Below are 24,821 nucleotides of genomic sequence, written 5' to 3'. Positions count from 1 at the left end.
TATTCATATTTCTTCGAGTTTTTCTTGGAAGTCATACGCTAGATCAAATTATCATTTTGAATGGTCTGCTTTTAGAAAAATGCGAATAGATGGAGCTGTTAAATAGAAATAAAAGTAATTAGAAAGTTTGCTAAATATAGAGTGGTGTAATTGTGTGAGCTGTGAAAATGGAAGTTTTTCAAACTGATAATTATTACATTTTCGTGAAACGCGAAAAAAGTCTGTGGTGGCATCGTAAAACCTCGGAGTTTACAATTAAAGCAGGTAGGAATATCTATACCTACATATATAATTTCAATTAGATAACATGATAAGAAATTTTATTCACTGTTGCCTTTGGGCATAAAACGAATTTCATAGATGTACAATTTTCATAGAAAATATTTTTGATTACGCATCAATTATTTTTTTTTTTCCATCGATTAATATCCATATGTATTCAGTTGAAGGCAAACTGGATTACATATACAATACTATAATACGCTCTGCTTTGGCATGAAACGCGTTTATTTACTTTCAAATATTGTTAATTGGAGTATATAGTGCACATATACATTTTAATGTTCTATGTGTCGTCCACACATCTATTGTATAGGAAAATATTGTTCTTAATTTCGTCATTATTTTTTCCCCATGCCGATACTGGATAGAGTTGACAGCAATGTTGGGCTTAGTGATGCAAGACGCAAAGTTTGTTTCTTAAAATTAAACGTTAAATTACTGTTGTATGTTATTGATGAGATTAAAGTACAACTCAAATTGGCGATTCAAAAATTGATGATTAAGTACAAACAAATACAGAGTATGAGTCTGAAACGAAATAAGAAGTTTGTACACGCAATTCACATGCTAACTCATATTCTAAACTCGACCTTGCGTTGTGTTGCTATGTACATACATATGTACATACATATATGTATATACTTGGCTGTGATTGTTCTCAAGGATACGGTAAGAAATCACTTGAACCCTTTGTATTAAAAAAAGCGATTTGTATAAAATCGAAATTTTTGTTTATATCTGAAAAAGCGAATGTTTACACGTTTGCTAGGAATTGTCTGGTTTCTGGATGGGGGCATGCTGACATTGACAATTTCAAAATTGATGTGGGATTAAAGAGTATTTTGTATTCGTACATACATAACTTCTATATTATCAGATTTTACAATACTAAATAGTTTTTATGAAAATCATTATACATAAATACTGTATGGACAATATTTGTATACTCTGAACAGGGTATCATAAGGAAACCTCTAAGTTCCTATAAAATATAAATATTGTAATATTTTTGTATATAGAATTTTTTATTTGCGAAGGGTATTTGGTGCAACCAAAGTTAATGGTATCTTCTTGATTAAATATAAACCATAAGATACAAAACACGTTACAATTTTTCTTTTCGACTACAGTTCCTAAGTACGTGCTGGCGAACTTACTCTCATATTGTTGAAATCTTTGTAATTGGACATGTTAATATCAAGTCTAATTATTATGTGATTGCTTAAGTACTTTAATATAATATACAAATATGATTTATTTGTATTTATCAGAAATCGTATTAGTTGTCCCATTTCCCTAATATATTTATTTTGAATCAATCATTCTTATAGTTTTTGTAAGTAATACGAAAGCAAGCAAGAATTATTCTCTGTCAACAGTTTTTGAAGTTGAGTTTTTTGAAAAACATAAACCCGGTAATTACTGCAGACTTATATGCGGTTAACGCCTATAAAAAAAACGCCTTATCTCTTTTGATTGTTGTCGATTTTTGTTTTCTGTTGATTAATGAAACATTTTATTGTGTATTTATTTTTGAGATAAGTTACATGGTATCTTATTGTTGGGCTTGGTTGCTAGGAGATTATTGTAATCAAAGCATTTTTACTACCAGTTAATTCGTTATTTTCTGTATTTTTAGGTTGGGACTTGTCCTCAGTGGATGACATCGAGTGTATTGGCATTACACATGGCATTGTGGGTGTCATCAGCTTACCAAATGTCTACGAACCGCACTTGGTGATTGTGAAGGAGGCCACTCCCGTCGGGGTACTTTATGCTCCAAGTTTAGTGTATAAAATCAAATCGATTTGCATTTTGAACGCCGACGAACCTGACACAGTATTGACTTCTTGCACAAGGCATTCTAGGTGAGAACAAAATTAAAAAGTGGAAATTATAAATTATTTATTTCAACATTTGTCCAAGTAGAAGCGCCAATAGCACGCCTACACACCGGCCAACATCGAATACTTCCACGATAGGCAGCACCAACAAAATATCCACTTCCACCACGAAAACAAGGCTGTTTGAAGGTGCACAGCTGATGAACAAAACATGGGGCGCTGTAAAGAATGCGGGAAACACTATTAAGAATACCACACAGCAAGCTGCTGCTTTGGCGTCCAATCAGGTGAAGTCTTCTGTGGGTATACGTGATCCTTCGCGTATTGAAAAGCGCATCACCGAAGAGCTGCATAAGATATTTGATGATACAGATAGTTTCTACTTCAGTTTAGACAGCGACATCACCAATAATTTGCAGCGACAAAGTGCTTGCGATGAACAAAGGCAACAAAGTGATGAGCGTTTCTTTTGGAATATGCATATGATTGCTGAGCTTTTGAAGTTCAAAGTAAGTATTTTATCCGCATGCCAATAATGAAGTTGTATTTAAATGAATGTAAACTCGCATGTTGTAGGACAATACATGGATATTGCCAGTTATACAAGGATTCGTGCAGGTGGAACCTTGCGTGATAGGTAATGAATGCTTTACATTGGCGCTGGTATCGCGCAGGTCACGATATCGCGCAGGCACTAGGTAAGTGTTGCTGCATTAATGTTTATTTACCTTCCTCATTACTGAGTTGCTTTTATTTTACCTTTTTAGATATAAGCGACGTGGCGTCGACGAGGAGGGCAATTGCGCCAATTATGTCGAAACGGAGCAAATATTATCTTTTCGTCACCATCATTTGTCATTCACACAGGTACGTGGTTCAGTGCCCATCTTTTGGAGTCAGCCAGGTTACAAATATCGACCTCCGCCACGTTTGGACAGGGGTAGGTGGTGAATTCAATCTCTTTGAGTATTAACTTTATTTTCGCATAATTTTGAAGGTGAACAAGAAACGCAGGAGGCATTCGAATTGCACTTTACAAAAGAAATTTCATTGTATGATGGTGTTTGCATTGTCAATTTGGTTGAGCAGAGCGGTAAGGAGAAATTGATTGGCGACACATACGCAAAACATGTCGTATTATACAATAATGATCGTTTGACATATGTTACTTTTGATTTCCACGATTACTGGTACGTATCTCGAAATTTATGGCTATAACATATTCAGATATAGTTGTTTACATTCCTTTGCAGTCGTGGCATGCGTTTCGAAAATGTTTCTGCGCTCGTGGAAGCACTTGCTCCCGAAGCAGGCGCAATGGGTTTTCATTGGCGTGATCAGCGTGGTGTTATTTGTAATCAAAAATCAGTATTTCGGGTGAATTGTATGGATTGTTTGGATCGCACAAATGTTGTAGAGACGGCAATAGGCAAGGCTGTGCTGGAATCTCAACTGGTTAAGTTGGGCTTATCGCCACCATATACACCGATACCGGAACAATTAAAATCACCATTTATGATACTTTGGGCCAACAATGGTGATATAATAAGCCGACAATATGCGGGCACAAATGCGCTAAAGGTGCTCAATGCAACTTTATTTGCATATAAGTACATTTTGACATTAATTTATATTTTCTTTGCTTTCAGGGCGATTATACGCGCACCGGCGAGCGTAAAATAAGTGGCATGATGAAGGACGGCATGAATTCGGCAAATCGGTTAGTTGTATATATTTTTGAAGCTATTCGTATTGAAGTTGATATACATTTATAGTTAAGGTTAATTAAATGCGTTTAGAAACGTATTATTATTTGTAATTTATGCTATTTGTTTTTTGTTTATCCAACACATAGTTGCTCCAAATGTTTTGCTACTTTCCAGTTCATATGCATCGTATTATACATTTCAATATACTTGCATTTAACATTACAATGCAAAACCTGCATTTCATTGAAAGCAACGTTTCTTAATACCATCTTTAAAAATTCGTTCTTCGTAGTTTCTTCATTCAAAATTTCGCTGATTCCTTCCGGCAATGCATAATTGATTTAATGCAAGGCAAGCTGGTCGAAGCTGATCAATTGAAAGAGGATGAAGTTATGAAGACAATATTATGTATTCTCTGCTCGTCTGCCCCGGCGCCTACACACGGTTACTATCACGCCGGTGTGCTTGGTCCGGAATTGCATTTTCTGGAAAATATCGTAAACGCAAGGTGCGCCGCACCACCTAAACCAAGAACGCAGTTGAAATCTAGTTATTTAGTTAACTTTGTTGCTTCTATTGTTTCCGTTGTATTACTTCTATCATTTAAAAAGGTATTATTCTTTGAATTTCATTAATATTGTTTTAAGCTCTTCTTCCTTTGGTTATTATGCTATTTATAAGTTCTCTTTACTGTCACAATATCACCATTTAATTGCATGCGCTTAATATAGTTTTTTATTTTGGTTTATGTCTATGTAATTTTTTATTACTTCACTATTTGTGTCATGCTTCTTTTCTTGTGGTTAAATTTCAGTTATTATCTAGCGCGTTTTAAAGATTCCTATCGTCAAGCCACCATCGATCTCATGCTCGGAAATCAAGTTTCCGCCGAGTCATTGAATGCGTTAGGCGGTCAGAATGTACCTGACGAAACCGACGCTTTAGAGGGTGCAGAGCAAGCAAAATTGCTCGTGGATGATTGTCGTCGTTTGTTGCTTGGTTCCGCGCAATATCCCGTGGGGTCGTGGGGTCTTATCGATGCCGATCCAACGTATGTAGACATTTTTGGAGAGTTATTCCCAGTTACATCAACACTAACTTTACTTTATTTTGTAGTACTGGTGACCTGAACGAAACCGACGTGGATACTGTGTTGTTGCTCACCGATGATTGCTACATTGTAGCCGAATATGATTCACACTTGGATAAGATTGTGCGTTTCGAAAAAGTGCAGTTACAGAATATCACGCTAATAGAGTTGGGCATGTATCAGCAAACGAAATTGTTTCAAGGCTCTGCCCCAGCTTTGCTCTGTTTAAGGCTCAACTATACTGTCGACGGAGTGGACGGATATTTCCACATGTTTCGTTCTGCGAATATACGATTCTTTAATAATATGGTTTATGTGATTAAAACGCAGGAAGAAGTTATGGGTAAGCATTGGGCATTCGGCATCAGCATTCTTCATGGTATATAATTTTTCCATACCTACATCTACAGAATCTCTTATGTCCATTGTTGATATGTTCCGCATTGCCATTGACAATATAGGCAAGTCTGATGTTCAATATATCACTGGAGGTGTTTTGCAGCGTCGAAAAAGTAGAAATCCAATGCTGGAAGTACCAAAGGTAACTTTATAAAATAGTAATACTCATTTAATGTCGCATACTTGTTGCACTTATTGTAAACTCCGTAAAATAATAATATCACATAAAAAAATAAGATCACGTATAAATCAAAAACAGATGACTTATTACAAAATTGCCACCGAGGGCTCATCTAACCCAAGTTGACAATTTGCTACGTTGCCGCTATTATATATGTAAATGCCTAATTAAATGAGTATCCTTAATGTCAATTTTTTCTACCGTTACATTATCGGCTAATTTTAGGGCATGCCGCGCAATCTGTCCGAATCTCAACTCGTACAAATCAGTTCGAAAGCAATATTTAATGTGGCTGGTCAATTTTCCAGATTGGGACAGTCACTTAATCCGAATAAAAACAGAAATCCCAATACAAGCAGCAACAATCAGAAACAGGCAAATGAAATAGCCAAAATAAATCCACAGGTCATGCGTCAGTCACAAACTTCAATAGAACATGCCGTGGAAGCTGAGAAAGCTACGTTTTCTGTGGGTCGTACGCAGCGCAATTCCCACAGTAGCACAGACAGCGATGAGAACGACAGCAGTATTTATGAGCCCGAAGTCGATTCGGATGTAGACTTCGCGCTCGCTGCAACTAATAAGGTTGGTTCTGGAAAGTCGGGTTTTAATGAAAACGACTTTTTGCCCTCCGTTGGCATTGTCATGGGAAATACACAAGATGAACAGTCGCCTCCCTCGGACGGGAAGTTGGATCGTTTGGTGCAGAGGGATAGCATGGCTAAAAATAGTGAAGATGTCAACGCCATTTCGATATCGTCGGTAACCGATCACGTTACTATGCCAACGGGATTGTTGGAGAATGCGCAACCGGTGCGTCCAATAACGCCAAATCCGCAAATCTGTGTACAACCTGAAGTGGAGGAGCAGTCAGCAGTGCAACGTACCAGGTCGGTATTTTATTGTTGATGAGCATGAATATTTTCATTGTTGGTGGCTAGCTGGAGACCAGCATTTTCTTTATGTTTATTTTGATGTGTAGGGTTTCATATGTATTAGTGTTTATGTGTATTGCCATTTGCATTAAGACAATCCTATTAGCAAAATTTCTTAGTTGATATAACTTTATAATTCATAATATTACTTAAAAGCTATTGTACATTATAGTTACGCCGATATATATATTTATATATAAACTAGACTTTAATAAACTATTCAATATAGTGAAAATATTAATTATGAATAAAGGCAAAAACATTATTGCCTGTATAAGGATACAAGGCATTGTACTCGGGGTTTTTTCGCCATTCAAAAAAAGTACATTACCAAGCTTACGTTTTTTATAATCCTCATATAACTTTCCTGTAGTTAATGTTGTACCGGTTATTTTGTCTCTGCTTGGGTGGTAAGGTTCCGGTTGGTTGTCATTGAAGTCATCTAACGGTCGGGCCAGGAAACCTCCAGGATTGTTCTTATATGCAAGTGCATTAACTTTTGCAGAGCCTGCAGCATGAAGGATGTGAGGCTCTTGGGTCGAAAATCTTTTGCGTTATCGTGTTCTGACCGGCTTAGGGAGGAACACTACTTTGATTCTTTTCCAGCTTTTTGGGGTGTAAGATAGTTGGATGATGGCTCACCATAGCCCCAGTGTATTGATAAAGTCTAATATGCTGCTAGGTGCTAGCGAAGCGATGTGATCCCTATTTGGAAACATGAATCCAATAGCTTTTAACCTGCGTCTGAAGACTGCTGTGCAGTCAATTAGTAAGTGTTCTGGTGCTTCAGGCTCTCTGTCGCAGAAGCGACAATTTACGCAAGAAGCTTGTCCAATGTTGTGTAAGTGTAAGTGCTTGCAGTGGCCAGTGTAAAATGTGAGTTATTGTACAGGTATGTTAGGTTGTATCTCCGCAGTGGTTTGCTGACTACCAGAGAAGTGTGTTTCCAGGAGTTTCTCTTCAGATTTCCTCCTTCGGATAGCCTTGTTGGTTATAAGCTTTAATTCAAGACCTTCGAAGGAGAGAGAAGGAAAAAATTCATTGCAACTCGATTTTCCCATTTCAAAATAAATTTTTCATACAAAGTTTCAATATTTCTTACATGTGAATTAAAGCTCTTGGTATTCGAATAATCGACTAACCAGATAGGCCATTATTCGAATAATAATATTAGGTTTGCAGTATCCGGATAGTCGTAAGTCGTCGACTATTCGAGTAACGGTCGTTAACCGTTCTCTGAGCGCCATTCACTTGAAAGTAGCCGGAAACGATTCTTTTACATATGGCTCAAGCAGCTCAAAACTTCCGGTCTTAGACCAAGGGTAGCCAAAAGCATCCGTTTGAAGGCGAGCTAAAGAGAGAAGGCGAAACATCCACTCTCCAGGGTTGGGTGCTGAAAAGAGGATCGACACACACCACCTCTTCGTCGATTTTAAACTTTTGACAGCACAAAAAGGATCTGCCTTTTTGTCGCTATGTCTTAATTTGGTATCCCTCCAAAACTAATACGGCTGTGTAAACTGACGTAGAGAAACACCGAAAACTCCGTTAGGATCGAGAAGGACTTCTCCGAGCCGTTTGATACCAAACCAGGTTCCATACAAAGTGACTCCATTTCTTGCGACTCCTTTAATCTACTGCTGGAGACAATAATTCGAGCTGCAGAGCTCAATAAAGCAGGTACAATTTTCTATAAGAGTGTACAGCTGCTGCTGATGATATTGTATTAGCCTCAACACTCGCGCCGTTAGTTCTGCTTTCTCCAGACTGGATAAGGAAGCAAAGCAAATGGGTCTGTCATCAAACAAATAGTCGTCGCACTCGCGCTTTGGCTCCCACGTCGCTGTTGACAGTCATAACTTCGCAGTTTTACATAATTTCGTCTATCTTGGAATCAGTATTAACACCAATAACAATGTCAGCCTCGAAATCCAACGTAGAATAACTCTTACCAACAGGTGCTCCTTCGGACTGAGTGGGCAATTGAGAAGTAAATGCCTCTCTCAACAAACAAAGTCCATCTCTATATATCTATCGTTACGAGTTTTCGAGAGAAAGGTTCTGCCTCGAATTAAAAGATAGCGGTTACGTTGGCTAGGTCATGTAGTCCGAATATACAAAAACACTCCAGCTCTGAAAGTATTCGACGCAGTACCCGCCGGGGAAAGCAGAAGAAGACTTCCACTTCATTGAAAAGACCAGGTGGAGAAGGACCTGGCTTGCTTGGAATATCCAATTGGCGCCATATTGTAAAAAGAACTGGGGCGCTGTTGTAAATACGGCTATAACCGCGTAAGCGTTGTCTACGCCAATAGAAGGTTAATCGGTGTTCAGGTTATTCGAATAATTTTGAGAGCCTTAATGTGAATATACGTATAGAATTATAAACTCTAAATTTAATTTCATTTATTTTCAATCTAAATGTACATAATCAGCCATAGTGGACTTTAGGCGCACTTAGGCAACGAAAATAGCTCGTTCCAAATTTTGAATCGCTCTGTGAAAATTCCACCTTTGTTAATATCCAGGTCCTTCTCAATTACTAAGTAAGATTTTTTACCCTCAGTATAAGGGGGCAATTAAATGATCAATAACTACATTTCGGGATCTGTTTTTTTTGAAGAGTGGCGAAGAGTCATACGGCGCCTTTAATATATCTATATTTATTTGATAGAGATCTATGGATTTAATATCAAAGAACTTACTATAAACTTCGTTGTTTAAAGTAAAATGACTGTATCGATAAGTAAAAAGGTATGCGTAGACGGTTGTCAGACGAGAGATAAGATCCAAAAATTGGTGATATTCGAAGCCAATAATGCCGTCAGAGTAGAGTTTCCCGAAAGACTCTAAAGTGTTCGGCAACTCCAAGGTGGCATTCGCCAAATATTTAGATCGCATTGTCTTACTTATACTCCTGGAACGTAAGGTGCCGTACAATGGGTGCTTTTCAAATTCCTTATTCAACCATCAACCATCTTCTCGTGGTTTAATTTTTTTGTATATGTACCTCCCTCTGGAAATTAGAACTTTATATGGTTTTGAAAGGGTTCTCCAGTAAGAAGCTTTCTTGTCCGAAATCTTCCTCGATCATGGCGTCCAGTAAAAGATAGGATTCCAATCGAAATCAAACATTTGAGCCGAAGTATTTACTAAATCCATCATCGGTTGCTAGCGCCATCCAGCAAGATACAAATGTACAGAATAATTATTTAAGTTAACCTTCTTTAGATATTTTACTAAGTCGGATGAAGGCTCTTTCGGACAATTCAACAATTCCGCAGTGGAACAATCCTTTTGAAATGGGGGACATATAATGTAAACCAATACTAAAACTACCGGCGCTGTAGCCGAAAAGTGTTATTGAATTTGGATCCCCACCGAAGTTACTAATATGACTCTGAATCCAACGTAGTGATTCAGCTTGATCTTTCAAACCAGCGTTGTCGGGCGCTTCAGCACTGCCCAAGGCCAAGAATCCTAATGTCCCTAGGCGTTAGTTTAAACTTAACAATACAATATCGCGATCCATGAAATTCTCTGGACCAGCAAAGTTTTTACTCTGCGCCAATATACCATAAAATCCTCCTGGGTGCCAATATAGCATTGCGTATTGCGTAGACAATCCTCCGACAAATCGGTTATAATTTCTGTTACTTATGGACACGTGGGACCATCTTCAGTCGCATCGAGAACTGTTGGGATCCAAGCCGGGTATGGTTTAGGGTTCTGAAAGCGTAATTCTCCTACAGGTGATTGCGCATAGCGTATACCTCGGAAGGCATAGAAGTCTGCTCTCAAACAGGATTTAAGCGTTCTACCCGGTATTTTGCCTAACAAAGTGTTCAAGTTCAAGAGTATACTAATTGTGTTTTCCATTTAAAAGGTGCATAACATAATTATTTCTATTTTCCAACCGAATTTAATTAAGAAACTTTTATTTTAATTAAGCGGATTGTCAATTAAGATTATTATTAGCGCTTATGTAATTATCTGAGCATTTTCGCATTTTTACAATTTTCGTAAACTTATTTCTCTTTTGAAAGTGTTTAGAAAAACAAATTACCAAACCTGTAGAAAAGTTAAGTATTCATTCTATTCGGGGTCTGTTTCAGGCGGAACAACCATTCGTTAGGGGTTGTATAGGTCACAGTTGTAGTGAAAAAAGTTAAATCACGGCCGTCCAAAATAAGCTAATACGGACCAAAAAATAACAATAACCCACAAACTCATATTTGATGGGTGTAAAACTAAGATGATCAAGGGAGCTGATACAAGCGAGAAATTGCATAGTATCCAACTCATATACCCTGATTTTTTAATTTAATGCAAATAGAAAAGCTGGGACCTATCTCAGATTTGACCCACGCTGATGCGAAGCAGGTCAGTAAAATGTACTTTCCAAAATAGTGTTAGTTAAGAACATACAGAATGGGTTATGCCAGTACCACTTGCTAATGAGACAGTTCTGTTTTAGCTTTGAACTAACTACTTTAGTACCATCTTTGTTTTTGCTCTTTTAAATGGCATGGTTAAATTAGTATTTAGTAGCATGGCACTTCAAAGAATAAAATAAAAAGCATCAATTAACGTTACTTTTTGTAACTTTATATTTTTGCTTAAGCGGCTTTAGTGCAGTCGCAGAATAAAAATAAAATATTAATTTCGTTAAAATTAAGAATGAATGTAACCGTTCTACTTGAGCGTTCGTGGTATAGTGATTGGTTGTGGATAATGTATGCTTTGTATTAAGTTTATTGAACAGGGCTTCTCGCTGATTCTCTTGAATATCTCTTGTCCCTCTTGTCGGTCATGACTTCTGAACAATACCGATATATTTGTGTGAGTATTTCTGAGAGAACTTCGTGAACGTTTCTTTTAGTTTCGAGTTTGCGCATACTATATAAGCGTATTTGGAATATCTATCTATGCATTAACAAAAAAAGGAGGCTAATTTTAAATGTTTTGGTGAATACGTAGTGCTGCGCTCCGAAACGTAGGACTGTCCAACTATGAGTGAGTTGAAGAAAAAATAAAAGTTTTTAGAAAAATTCATCTTTGGATAATTGTAAGAATTTAACAGTTGCAAGGTTTGAGTTATTTCCAGAGAACGTACATATGTATGTATATTATAATACGTCGGGTAGGTACATAGGTTCGAACAAAAATTACTATATAGAGGTCGTTTAATATATGGAGAAACGATGTATTTAAATATTTTTATGGTATGTTAATATAGCAGACTTTTGACCTTTCAATACCCAATAAAAGGATTTATGCTTGTTCGCTCTCAATCAATAATGTTTTTAATAATTTTCCATTGAAAATTAATACTACTCGTATGATGTTTCACATTACAATAAAAGTAATATTTTGGTCGACCACTTTTTGCCACTTTTACGCTAGAGACTTTATTAAATCAGTGTAAATCCTTCACATCAAATTTCCAGAACAAAAGGAGCATTCACAAATTTCATTGGTGGCTTGCGTGGCATTCTTCCCTTTTTATAAAAAAATTTCAAAATTTAGCTAACTTCTTTATTATTTTCACTAATTTTTGAACAGCTGTATCTTTTTTTCAACTTTCCCGAATTTAGTTTGTTTTTTGGTTAAATGAAGCTTAAAATCTCACCTTTCCAACACTATATGGTATAACACAATTTGTTTGGTAGCACTGGAGATATACAACTGCAACGACTTCTATTGACAAAATGCGAAAAGACTTTTTCGACTACCTAATATATAGTCAATGCTTCGCAAATTTGTATAAATTTGCTTATAAAATTCCTTTAGTAGGATCTTACTCCTAGAAATGATCTGAGTTCTTTCAAATTTGTTGGCTCTTAATAGGTACCTAAGGCTTCAACTTATTAGTATTTACCGTTATTTTTCCAGTTTTAATCATATGACCTAGAAATTCGGTTTTTCCTGAAAATAAATGTGGTTTTTCGTCCGAAATCTTTATATTCTTGTATCGTATTCATATGTTGTTCAGGTGTAACTGAATATATAAAAAACATCATATATATTATATTAGGTTGTCAAATATCGTATCTGGCAATATCATACATCTTTGAAAGGTCTTAACATAACCTACAAAACGACGCTATGCATGATTAGTTTGGATATTTCGTTCAACAGTTATAGACGTGTAAACATGGAGTTCACTAACGCCGAAATTCCGTGAGATTAATGGTGTTTTGAGGGATGGTACTCTATCACTTCGAAATGCGGATGAATGGTTTCGACGATTCAGAGCGGGTGAAAACGACACCATGGATAAGCCAGCCGGCGGAAGACCTGACGACGAATACCGATAAAATCATGAAAAACAACGAGTTAGACCGGCATGTGGCATCTCGTGACATCGCCCAGAAGAAGCGACATCAGCATAAGGCTGGATACACAAAAAAGCTTGATGTTTGGGTGCCGCATGATTTGACGCAAAAAAACCTTCTGCGCCGAATCAACTCTTGCGATATGCTGCTGAAACTGAACGAACTCGACCCACATACGATAATATCAAGCGAAGGACGGTGAATCGTCCCAAGCAGTGGCCAAGGCGGGATTGACGGCCAGGAAGGTTTTGCTGTGTGTTTGGTGGGACTGGAAGGGAATCATCCACTATGAGCTGCTCCTATACGGCCAGACGCTTAATTCTACCATCTACTGCGAACAACTGGACCGCTTGAAGCAGGCGATCGACTAGAAGCGTCCAGAATTGGCCAACAGGAAGGGTGTAGTGTTCCACCAAGACAACGGCAGACCACACACTTTGTTGATGACACGTCAGAAGCTACGGGAGCTCGAATTGGAGGTTTTATCGCATCCACCTATAGACCGGACATAGCGCCAAGTGATTACCACCTGTTCCTGTTCATGGCGAACGCGCTTGTTGGTGTAAAGTTGAACTCGAAAGAGGCTTGTGAAAAGTGGCTGTCCGAGTTTTTCGCAAATAAGGAGTGGGGCTTTCACGTGGGGGTTTTATGAAGTTGTCGACTAGATGGAAACAGATTATCGAACGAAACGGCGCATATTTGAATTAAATCCGATCACTATAACACTTTTTATAAAGCATTGAATAAAGAGCAAAAAAGCGGAAGGGAGATATTTGCACAAATGTAGGACTTGAGTATATTATACATGTATATACTCCTTTGGAAGACGGAAGTTGCATGCTTGAGTCCAAATGGTAGTCTAAGCAATTCATACTTAACTCTATTGATTGAAAAATCTGTTATTTCTGTCTTCCTTTATAACTCTGATTTAGTGAAATTCCGATACTAAGTCAAGTGTAGTGAAGTAATTAGCTTTACACAATCTCTAAAGAGTCATTGTTATATCTAGGATAGGGTATCTATCTGAGATTGTGTGCTTATTCAGTTTTTGAAAGTTTTCAAACAGTTTCTGAATTTCCTTTTTTACAAATTCGTGATCAGCGAAGGGATAGGGATATTGCCTATCCCAAACAGGTTCACTACTTTCTGTTCTGGTCTCTGCTTCTACCGCAGTTGTGAAAATGAATAATTCATTATTATAATTATTCTTCATTAATTTTTTTTATATCTTCTTCAAATTATTTTTCTCCTACTGTAAAGTTGAGTGTTTTATTTTTTAAGTTGGTCAAAAATATCAAGTTTAGCTTTCATGTTTCTTAAAGCAACTTTCCAAGGATAATGCCAAAATCTTTAAGTTTATCTATTTCTAAGAAGGTTAAATCGAATACTAAAAGGCAAATTTCCCTTTATGTGTTATGATTGAACTTCCATGAAGTGTATTTCTTTTAATATTTTTGTGTAGTTTATTGCTCTTGGTATATGGTATTTATATGTTTTATTTACGTAACTACTAGTGCCTCCAGTGTCGTTTAATATTGTAATACTGTGCCCAAAAAACAAGGTGACATTGTACTTATTTTGAAAATTCTTTACTTATTCTTCCAAATCAATTTCATCCCCTTCAAAGTAATCCCCTCCCGATGCAATGCACTTATGCCAACGGATTTTCCAATCTTCGAAACACTGGTTGTAGTCACTGTCCGGGATGGCCCTTAGTTCCGTCTTCGCTGCGGCTTGAATCTCTTCTGTCGTATAAAAACGGTGTCCCCGGAGCGGTCTTTTGAGCTTGGTGAACAGCCAGAAGTCACACGACGCCAGATCAGGTGAATACGGTGGTTGCGGACCGATATGAGTGGAGTTTTTGGCGAAATGATCACGAATTACGAGGGCTATATGGGATGGTGCATTATCATGGCGTAAAAACCAATAATTGTCTTTCCACAATTCCGGCCTTTTTAGGCGGATAGCGTTACGCAAACGACGCATAACGTTCAAATAATATACCTTGTTGACTGTTTGACCGGTTGGAAGGAATTCATAATGCACAACACCACGATAATCGAAGAAAACAGTCAACATGACCTTGATTTTTGAGCGACTTTGGCGCAATTTTTTTGGTCTCGGCTCTCTTTTGGCACGATATTCGCTCGATTGATCGGTTGTTTCGGGGTCGTAAGCATAGATGCAAGTCTCATCGCCAGTTATAATGCGTTTCATGACACCCTGGTAGTCGGAAAACATCGTTTCACACACTTCAACGCGACGCCTTTTTTCAAAAAATTCAATGTTTTCGGTACCAGTCGAGATTTGACGCGCTTGAGGCTCAAAACATCCTTCAAAATGGTATTGACTGAGCCTTTCGATATGCCAACTTCATCAGCAAGGTCTCTAATTGTTAATCGGTCGTCGGTTGACGTTGATGGTCGCCCTGGACGCTCTTCGTCTTCGACACGTTCACGGCCTGCTTGGAACTCACTATACCACATGTAATATTTTTTTTTAGACATATCCTCATCACCAAAGGCTTTCTGCACCATCCTCAACGTATCCGCAGCAGAAAATTGATTCCGTAAACAAAATTTAATGCAAATTATTTGCTCAACAAATTTCGACATCGCAAAAAACGAAAAACTCACTTTTAGCAGCTCACAAAACGACACGTATCTCAAACACTAATGAATATTTTGACATGAAATTTGACATAAATGTGACTGACAGTACCACCAACCTAAAAAAAAATAATTCTCCAAATCCTTCGACGCGCGCAGTTTAAATTCAAATGTCACCTTATTTTTTGGGCACATTCGGTCCAATGTGTTGCATTGTTGGTCAACCGTGCCGTCTTATAAAAAATTATTTTCTTCGAAAGATGGCATGTTGCTAGGGGTTTCGTTATAAAGTGATCGTATGTCCTGATCTTCTTCTGTGATCTGGTTTACTCTAGATCCGTTAGTTCGATGATGGGTGGATAATTCGTCTCTATTTCGCATAGTAGGCATAAACCTGTTCGTGTAACGTTTATCTTTAATGGGTTTGGCCGTTGTTCTAGTACTTGAGGTTGTTGAACATTATGAGTAGGTTGGTTGAAAACACTTGCTGATCGACGGAATTGAGCTGATGAGTCAACTTCCGTTGATTCGACCCCTTGTTGGGATTCATTACTATTTTGTCGTGGATGTATTAATGGGGTACGCATTCCTCGTGGTGTATGATTTATAGTAAATGCTGATATGGAGAGTCGTGCTGCATCGTTCATACAATTCCATATGGTGAGAGTGGAACATCGTTGAGCATAGAGAGTTTTGCATATAGCTATACTCTGTAATCCTGTTACGAATGGCTTTCGACTGCACTTCGTTAGTTAGAGCGCTGACTACGTACTCGTTTTTGTCTGTTATTACAATTTTTAGTATAACCAAGCTTGTCGCTTGTTTGAGGCGATCATAATAGTGTAGTGGAGAGTTTTTTTGGCGAACTTTCATCATGTCCTCCTCTAAAAGTATAATGTGCCTTGCTCGGTATATGTGTCGTCAAAGCGGTCAATGATTGCATCAAAATTGTGTTTATTGCTATTGTTTATTAAAACCTGTGCTGCTTTTCCTTAGATCATTATGAGTGCGTCAGCATAAATATCTTCTGTTATGAATTGATTATCGACAGCATACTATAAAATGCCATCTTCCGCCAATTTCTGTATTCGTAAAAGTCTGCCGAAAAATTGAATATATTTAAATCCACTTTCTGGGCAGAATTACATAAGCCCAATCAATCTGACAATGCTACTATTACATGTGGCTGCGTTTGTGCCCCCAAGGCCAAAGCTTGTTGTAGATCCAGGATCATCTGTTGTAGGTCTTGTATCCTCGCTTGGTCCTTTTTTTATTTTTATACTCTTGCAACCTAGTCGCGTCTATGGACGATGACAACATCTGATGAGTCGATGTTAAGAGTTTTCGAGAGAAAGGTTCTGCGGAAGATTTATGGTCCTTCGCGTGTTGGCCACGGTGAATATCGCATTCGATGGAACGATGAGCGGTATGAGATATACGACGGCATTGACATATGTAGTTCAGCTGGCAAGGCATATCGTACGAATCTACGAAAACACTCCAGCTCTGAAAGTATTCGACGCAGTACCCGGTTGTACGCATCACCTAAAACTAAACGAGATAGATATAGGGTAATGTATATATAAATGATCAGGATGACGAGAAAAGTTAAAATCCGGTTGACAGTCTGTCTGTCTGTCCGTCCGCCCGTGCAAGCTGTAACTTGAGTAAAAATTTAGATATTTCGATGAAACTTGGTACACAGGTTTCTTAGTACAAAAAAAAAAAATTGAGTTCGTAGATGGGCGTAATCGGACCACTGCCAATATGGTATAACGACATAAAACTTTGCGTGAATAATGCCTTTAGTGTGTGCCATCTTATGACCAAAATGAACAAATGACCCCGGATCCTATAGTTGACTTTTGATCGAAAATATCCGTCAATGTGTGAGACATATGATTGAAAGTAAAGGATAATCCTTCTCTGATAATGGTATGTCTGTATGTCAAAAATGTTATAGTATGTGACTTGTTAATAGTATGGTAGTATGGTATAGTGAAAATACATAAATAATTCATATAACGATTTTCGTTTTCTAATAAACCTGATGTGTCTGTCCGTATAGAAGTTATATATAAAATTGCTTCGATTTCGATCCTCTGGTTGAGGTTTTATACCTTAAAGTATTTCCCTGGCTTGAATCTTGCAAGTTGCAAGAGTGTAAATTGTTCGATTGCACCCGAACTTTGCTTTTCCTTACTTGTTACTAATGTTTTATTTTTTATTAAATTGAATTCGTTATTTCACTTTATCCTGCTATGAAGGTGTTATTACATCGCTATGTCCGCTTTATTTTTATTTGGCATTAACTGACAAGGTTATTTGATTTGTATCCTTTTAATAATACTACAATCCCACGTTGGGCGCCAGTTAATACCATATTACTTGTGATTAAAAAATATGTATAGTAATGTACATTTTTGGACCTTTTATTAGGAGCTCGTTTCTTTATTTGATACATAAGGTTAACCATCTTACAATGTCACTTCTGATCAGAAGCTTCAAACGGAAACTGCCATGACAGTCCGTCCGCACAATAATCTATGTGCTCCTAATAAGAGATCAAAGAGGTAATGTGCTCCATATATGTATACGAAAATATGTACCAAATTCATTTTTATTAAACATTAACTTTTAAGTTCTTTGCTTGCGAGAAGTTGTCAACAACAATTGAACACAAGTTGTGCGGACGGACTGTCATTGCAGTTTCCGTTTGAAGCTTCTGATTGGTTGACTATATTGCGTGGTGTGAGGTCGCCTGAAGTGGTTATTCAAGGGTGGGAATTAATTCTCGCAATAACAGACGAAAGTTTGTTGTTGCGTGGTGATTGCTGACCGTAACACATCCTCCTTGTTTCCTTTGAGGGAAATTCTTCGCAATTGGTTTAATATCTGTAGGAACAAATTGAACACAATTTTTTGTTGTGTTCTGATCTGGTGTAAAAATAAAGGATTATAAATAATGCTAGCCCAAGAAATATTACTAAAATGGTCTAACTTATTGAGATTTTGTATGAGATATATGTAAATTAGTTTTTTGACTTAATCCCTTTTTTGGTTAAGTTGCTTGCAAGTATAAGAGGTAAAGTTTGGTGGGATGTATTCTGCTAATTTTTGTAGTTTATGTTCCCTACAGTGATTGTTTCATTATAAAAATTCCAATAATTCCAATAAAGGTGCCATTAAGAACCTTTGTTACATTGTTCAAAATCTTCAAAATTAGTTAAAAAGATTTTTTTTTTGCGAGTAGTTCTATTAGAGGTTTATTTGAACGCATGTTGCTGTAGTTATCATGAGAATTTGTAAAATACAATGGTTTTCATCTAAAGCTTGCACATTGTTATGTATACTCGTATACTTTTCTTGAATGTATTATTTTTCTTTTTGTGAAATCAAGAGGTTATTAAGTAGAAGAAGGATTTTTTTTGTTTTTTATTGTTAACTTTTTTTTAACGTTGACTGTTACATAGAGTATCCCCGATTTTGGTAAGGATATGACGTATATAAGAAGTGTGTTCTTCAGTATCATTGACGGCTCTGCATATTTCCATGCTGCCAATTAATTTTTTGATCTGAGTATAATAGTTTTTTCCCCGGTTGCTTGTATCACCTAAAACTAATCCAGATAGATATTTGATCAGAATGATGAGCCGAGTTGGTTTCGGAGTTACAGATAGACTGTCAGTCTGTGCAAGCGATAACTTGGATCAAAATTAAGATATATTCTTTGGAAAGGAGCACGTGTGGGGTAAAACTTTTGTAAAAATGGTCGTGGCACAGCCCTCTAATAGGTGGAATGTACATATCCCTTAAACCAGTAAAGCTACAATAACCAAATACGCTCAGAACAAATCCTATAAGGATACCCTACAGAGTGAAAATGGATGAAATCGGGTGATAACCCCGATCACTCCCGATATAATGGTTTTGTTAAAAAATATTAAAAATAGGAGTCGGTGTTAAATTTGAGCGATAGGCGTGGCACCGCCCTTATTTTGGTGAAAACCCATCTACTGGACCAATTTTACTCAAATTCGGTACGTAACATTAGTGCCTTTGGCATACCTGCCATCTCAAATCTAAAATTGTAAAAATGGGACCAAAACTGTTCTAGTCCCTATAAATTGAATATGGAGATCCCAGTGCATGTTACTAACTTTTTATAGGAAATATCGGACAGACTATGAGATATATTATTGCAATTCGGTATGTCAAAAATGGGTTGAATCGGATTAATAATTCCCTTAGCCCTTACCTAAAGAAAGATTTTCCAACTTCGAGCGTCTTCATACTGTATATATAAGCAAATATGTATGTGAGTTTTCTTAATAAAATTGACAAAGCGTGTTTTTCTAATAACGGTGCACTTTTGTGCTTAAGGTATAACGAGAAAAATCGGGTGAAAACTCGCTCTAGACCCCATAAAACAAACAAACCTTATGTACCGTTAGGTATAACTCCGGCTTTGATCCTTGCAAGTCGCAAGAGTATTAAATGTACGGTTAAACCCGAACTTAGTCGTTCCTTACTTGTTTTATTTAATTTGTCACGATAACTTCCCCTTGCAATAACAGACGACAGCTTGTTGTTGCGGAATGATTGCTAATAGCGCCCATACACGAGCACACAAGTGCGTTCGATCGGTATGAATTCGTTTGCCCATACACGACTTTGCGTTCGTTCTTTACAGAGTTAACATGTGCGACAGGCAAGCGGAACATTTCTTGGAATTTATTTCTAATGCGCATTTTTATCTATTTCATTGTATTTCGTTAATAAGTTATTCCAACTTTTATTTTTCTTACACTGTGTAGTATATGTATGAGCGCTTAGGCAAAAAGCGAAAACTTTGAAGCGTGATTTCTTGGTTTTTCATTTTTACGATTATTCTTAATTGGCGGGCAGGATAGAAAAAAAAACTAAACGTCGTATGGAATTAGGGCAAAGTTTATTATCATTGACATAAAATTATCTTATATTTAAACTAAAAAAAATATTAAGAAAAGTCAAGTTTTAACATATTTTTAAACAGCATAAAGTAAAATTCTTTTGATCAAAAGCCACTATTTATTCAATTTTTAATAGAATTTTAAATTTTACACTTTTGTTTGGAATTTTCTAGTTTAACTAGAAGATAAATTAATAAAAAAAATATGAATCTCTTTGAATTTTTTGTTTCCGATAGAAATTGCGGCCTGCATCCTGCCCGCCGTCCGAAAAATGTACATGCGAGATGCATCGGGTAATTCCTTCCCAAAGGCAGAATATCAAAGATTTCGTATCCAAAAAATTTGTGAAAGATGTTCAAATATATAACTATAAAGCCTAGAAATTTCGCTTGAATCAATTATTTCTTTCCCTCCCAAAAAAAATCCTCAAAAAATTGATTTTTTGAAGCCTCGAAAGCAGGCTCTCCCCTTAACACTTGCCATTATCCGCTATCTTCACTGTTCGGCGACACGAGAGAAATGAGATTTTGTGCGCCGACAACGCCATACACGATAAACATGTTCGCGCACCGATCGTAAAAAATCAAACATTTTCGCAAACATGGACCGGTACGCAAAGTTTGCGATTACATGAGGCAACTTTAGTTGCTAATTCTCGGGCGATTCTCTTTTGCTGTCGCCCATTACCTTCACACGAGCAACTTGTGTTGCGCAACTCTGCTCGAGTTTTTTTCTCATTCCCTTTCACTTTACTTTAACCCATTGTCTACTCTTTACTTTAACCCATTGTCGTTTCTTTTTCCTTATAGGTATTTGGGCCACTCTATCACATATATTAATTAGCTCTGTCAATTAAGAAATACATTTTATTTATTAAAACAAACATATATCACCCTTTTTACTATCGTCTGAATCAATAAGTATGGCTTCCTCCATACATTTCACAATATCTTTAATTAATTCGATTTTTTCCTCATACTCCATTTTCTAAAATATTTATATTATATTATGAATATTTGTATACATATTTGCAAATTACTTACCAAAAGATGAAATTAAATTTTTTAAATATATTCAAAATATTAATTACAAAAAAATATACGCAAATGCAACTATGTACTACGAAAGAAAGAACACGAATGCCGAAAAACGTCGCAGCGAACTGCTACGAATAAGAACACAAAGCGAGTTGCTGAACACTGGAAACTCGGCGCGATTCCCCTCTCCGCAACAAAAGTTGCCTCGTGTGATAAGGCTCAAACAAGCCCATACACGATAAACCGCAAGCGCACACATACCGATCGAACGCACTTGTATGCTCGTGTGTGGGCACTTTAACTTGTATGTGACTATGAATTTTTTGTGACCAAACTACCAAATTTTAATTTAATCTCTCCCTCTCCAGTGGGCGTATTTTGTACAGAATAACATGTACAATTTAAATTTAGCGAAAGGAAAACATTAGTAATAATAACATTCTATAATATTACCCACTAGACTATTTTTATCTTTATACTAATACGAATTCGTTATTAAAACGTATAATCCAAGGGATTGTAATTGAGGTTTAATTTTGAAAAAGATACAAATATTTATTGATATTTTTCAATAAAAGAATAAAGTATTTTCCATTTGGCGCTTTACTGAAAATGATAGTTATTATATTTTTTTTTTAATTTTGAACAACTGATTATGCTTGAAAATATGTATAATATTTTTATTTATAAATTGTTTTGACTTTTTAAGTTGGATTACCCTGAACACAGAGTGCTGTATTTTTGTAAAATCAGTCCAGTATCTTAGGAGTTTACTCCGGACAAAACGTGACATTTTTATGCATATAAATGAAATAGTGAAATTAATAATTTATTTATTTTTTTCATGCCTTGTATTTATGTATGTAAACAATTGCATGAAGTCGCTTTGTTAAGACATTTACATATTTAGTGCCTTCCCTTCAGTTGTAATTATTACACATACATTATGTAAACGTATGTATGTACTATATTCCGGTTATTAAGAAGTGGTAAACCTAAAAACGAAAGTTAAAAATAAAGTTTACTAAATACCAAACACATTTGATTTCGTACTAACAGTGCAGCAGCCAAAGACCTCAACCTACCGCTGAGTAGTACCCCGGCCGATTCCAGTAAATTAATGCAATTGGCAAGCCCGTTATCGCGCACAATAGTGGTTAGTCCTTTGTCCAAATTGGCCAAAGGTATGCAAAATATTGGCTTGAATTTGGATCCTCGTAAAATTGCGTCAAAGGTTGGTGGCCTTGTCCGAAAATGTCAAGGGACCTTATAAATATTTTTCGCTAATGTTTCTTTTTCTCCACAGACTGGTGTATTGTCACCAACATCAGCTGACTACACGCCGCCATCGGAACGACAAAATAGTCGCGCTCAATTGCAGGAGCTATGGGCGGAGCATCAATGCGCTACCAAGCTGATTGCACTGTAAAGGGAAATATTAAATAAAAGGGAATATTTTATAGTTCTTAAGTAATATATATACATATAGTACAAGATATGAACACATTTTGAACTGGACAAAGTGCGTTAGGTCAACACAATAATGACTTTGATGGGAGCATGCCCCAAAAATTAACAATTGAGGAATTTTGCAGTATTGACAACGCAACGCACTTGTACGTTATATACATACATACTTATATAAATTTATATATTTTTTTAATATATATTCATATGCATTGTAACTTGTTTTGTGATAACGCACTTTCATGAGTTGAGTAAGTTTCTTACGCCGCAGTTTCGAGTTATATAAACGCAATTATTTAATTTCAATTTCTTTGTTTTAATGCGTTCTTGAATTATTATAATTTTAGTGAATACGTACATTGTGCATGCTACAGTTAAACTCGTTTATAAATATAATAATTATTAAGTAATGTTAATTTATGTTATGCAATTCTCAGAAAGCACTTAAATCAGCAATGCAACTAAAGCAAAATATTATTCTTAAAGTAATAAAAGATTTAAGCGGAAAAATGTTTTATGTAAAAAAAAACTGAAATTAAACTTTAGAGTATTTTTTTTTATTAGAAGCGTGATGAAATGCAGAATTATTGTTATTAAAAACCCTATTTTGTATTAGCTCTCCTTTTACTTAACAAAATACAGTATTTTTATAAAACTAGCGGCATTTGAACACATTGCATTACGAGTATTGTTTCTTATATGATGTAAATTCTTTGTAATAAAAATTGTATATTTATGTTTTAGGTCCATAATTAGGTTCTTTTGTATTATGTTATATTTGGGAAGATTTCTTGAGTATAAAAAATATGGAAGTTTTATCTTTGCTTTTATTCGATATTTACCAAACGAAAGTTGAATAATAGGCCAGTACAGCCTTTGAAAAGGGTAAAAAGTTAAGAATACATATTATGTTGAACCTGATTCAAAAAGAAACATAAAGTAACAAAAATGAAATGAAAAATAATGCACGTCGATCTGAGGTCGGGACGGAAAAAGGGATGGACGTGGTTGAATTTTTAAATGCTTAAAAAAGGTTTTCACGATTATCGATAAAACTAATCACACAAAAAAATTAAATACAAAGTTGTAAGTAAAGAAAAGAACAAAAATTTTGTACTTTCAAAATTTATGTACAAAAATGTGTTTTCGTTTACGAAATTTGGTAGGTAAAAGAAAATTCCCAAACACAGTGTATTTTCTTTTATTTAAAGTACCATATTTTTTCCCCCTTTACTTAAATTAAAATCTTAATTTTCAATAAAAATCCTCAAGTCTAAATATATGCACACCAAAACCGACAATTTAATATTATTGTTTTATTGTATAGAATAGATTTTTTAATTTTAAAGGATACGGTATCACTTTTTGGCATAATTCGCTTGTCTTTAAAAGTATTCGCAATTGATAAATTCCTTTTTGTTTTTTTTTACACGATTCATTTCCTTTTTTACCTTTCTAATAGAAATTAGTATTTTTTGCTCTTTAACTTGTCAGTAAGAGTATCAATATTAAAAAAAACAGTAGGATCTTCTCTACTTTCTCATAAATTTCTACAAATTTCTCAGAAAATACAATAAAAGAAACCACTAAACGATTCAGAACAGTTGCTTTGCACAACTTGTTAGTATACAAATCGAGATAAACCGTATTTAAGCCAAAAAAATTCAAGCACGTCCATACCCTTCCTCTTCCAGACCTCATATCGCCGGTAAATTATTTATATGTACTTTCTTTTTAATTATTTTGTATTTCTTTTTAATGGATAATTTTTAATTATGTAGCTACAATGGTCTTGTTCTAAGTGCTGATTGAAGCGTTTCAATAATAATTTAATAATTAAATGATATTGCTAATAAAACCAATAACATACATGAAATTTGCATGTTGAACAAAGTAGTCGTTAGTTGTGTAGTTTACTTTTGAGCCAAGCAATTATGAAACGGACACACTGTGCTTATGAAAATTAAAAAAAACATCA

At 36.0% G+C, this 24,821-nt stretch overlaps 1 protein-coding gene and 1 pseudogene across 2 annotated transcripts; one reads left to right on the top strand and one right to left on the bottom strand.

Moving 5' to 3' along the window:
- LOC120766969 (phosphatidylinositide phosphatase SAC2) lies at positions 1–24,821 on the top strand. Of its 2 annotated transcripts, XM_040092759.1 has the most exons (14): positions 168–264; positions 1,922–2,150; positions 2,212–2,635; positions 2,703–2,824; positions 2,894–3,066; positions 3,124–3,316; positions 3,380–3,707; positions 3,776–3,846; positions 4,650–4,886; positions 4,952–5,268; positions 5,336–5,466; positions 5,731–6,395; positions 22,436–22,610; positions 22,683–24,821. In XM_040092759.1, exons 1-14 carry the CDS (start codon positions 168–170, stop codon positions 22,803–22,805), a joined length of 3,285 nt encoding a protein of 1,094 aa, XP_039948693.1. In that variant the 3' UTR covers positions 22,806–24,821. The 2 variants fall into 2 exon arrangements, with proteins under 2 accessions (XP_039948694.1, XP_039948693.1); XM_040092760.1 differs by lacking the exons at positions 4,952–5,268; positions 5,336–5,466; positions 5,731–6,395; positions 22,436–22,610; positions 22,683–24,821 and adding an exon at positions 4,128–4,446 and having other exon boundaries at positions 1–264; positions 4,650–4,770.
- Positions 8,888–10,333, bottom strand: LOC120766971 (annotated as a pseudogene).

This window comes from Bactrocera tryoni, chromosome 1 (assembly GCF_016617805.1).
Source record: "Bactrocera tryoni isolate S06 chromosome 1, CSIRO_BtryS06_freeze2, whole genome shotgun sequence".
NCBI lineage: Eukaryota > Metazoa > Arthropoda > Insecta > Diptera > Tephritidae > Bactrocera > Bactrocera tryoni.
The sequence above is the reverse complement of the archived record's forward strand: the minus strand, read 5'-3'. Positions and strand labels throughout refer to the sequence as shown.

What these genes read in the sequence shown, in the direction of transcription:
- LOC120766969 (XM_040092759.1), top strand. Translation starts at nt 168, where the DNA reads ATGGAAGTTTTTCAAACTGATAATTATTACATTTTCGTGAAACGCGAA. An exon ending in GGAGTTTACAATTAAAGCAG is followed by an intron (nt 265 to 1,921) that starts GTAGGAATATCT and finishes CTGTATTTTTAG; the next exon opens with GTTGGGACTTGTCCTCAGTG. An exon ending in TTTGATTTCCACGATTACTG is followed by an intron (nt 3,317 to 3,379) that starts GTACGTATCTCG and finishes ATTCCTTTGCAG; the next exon opens with TCGTGGCATGCGTTTCGAAA.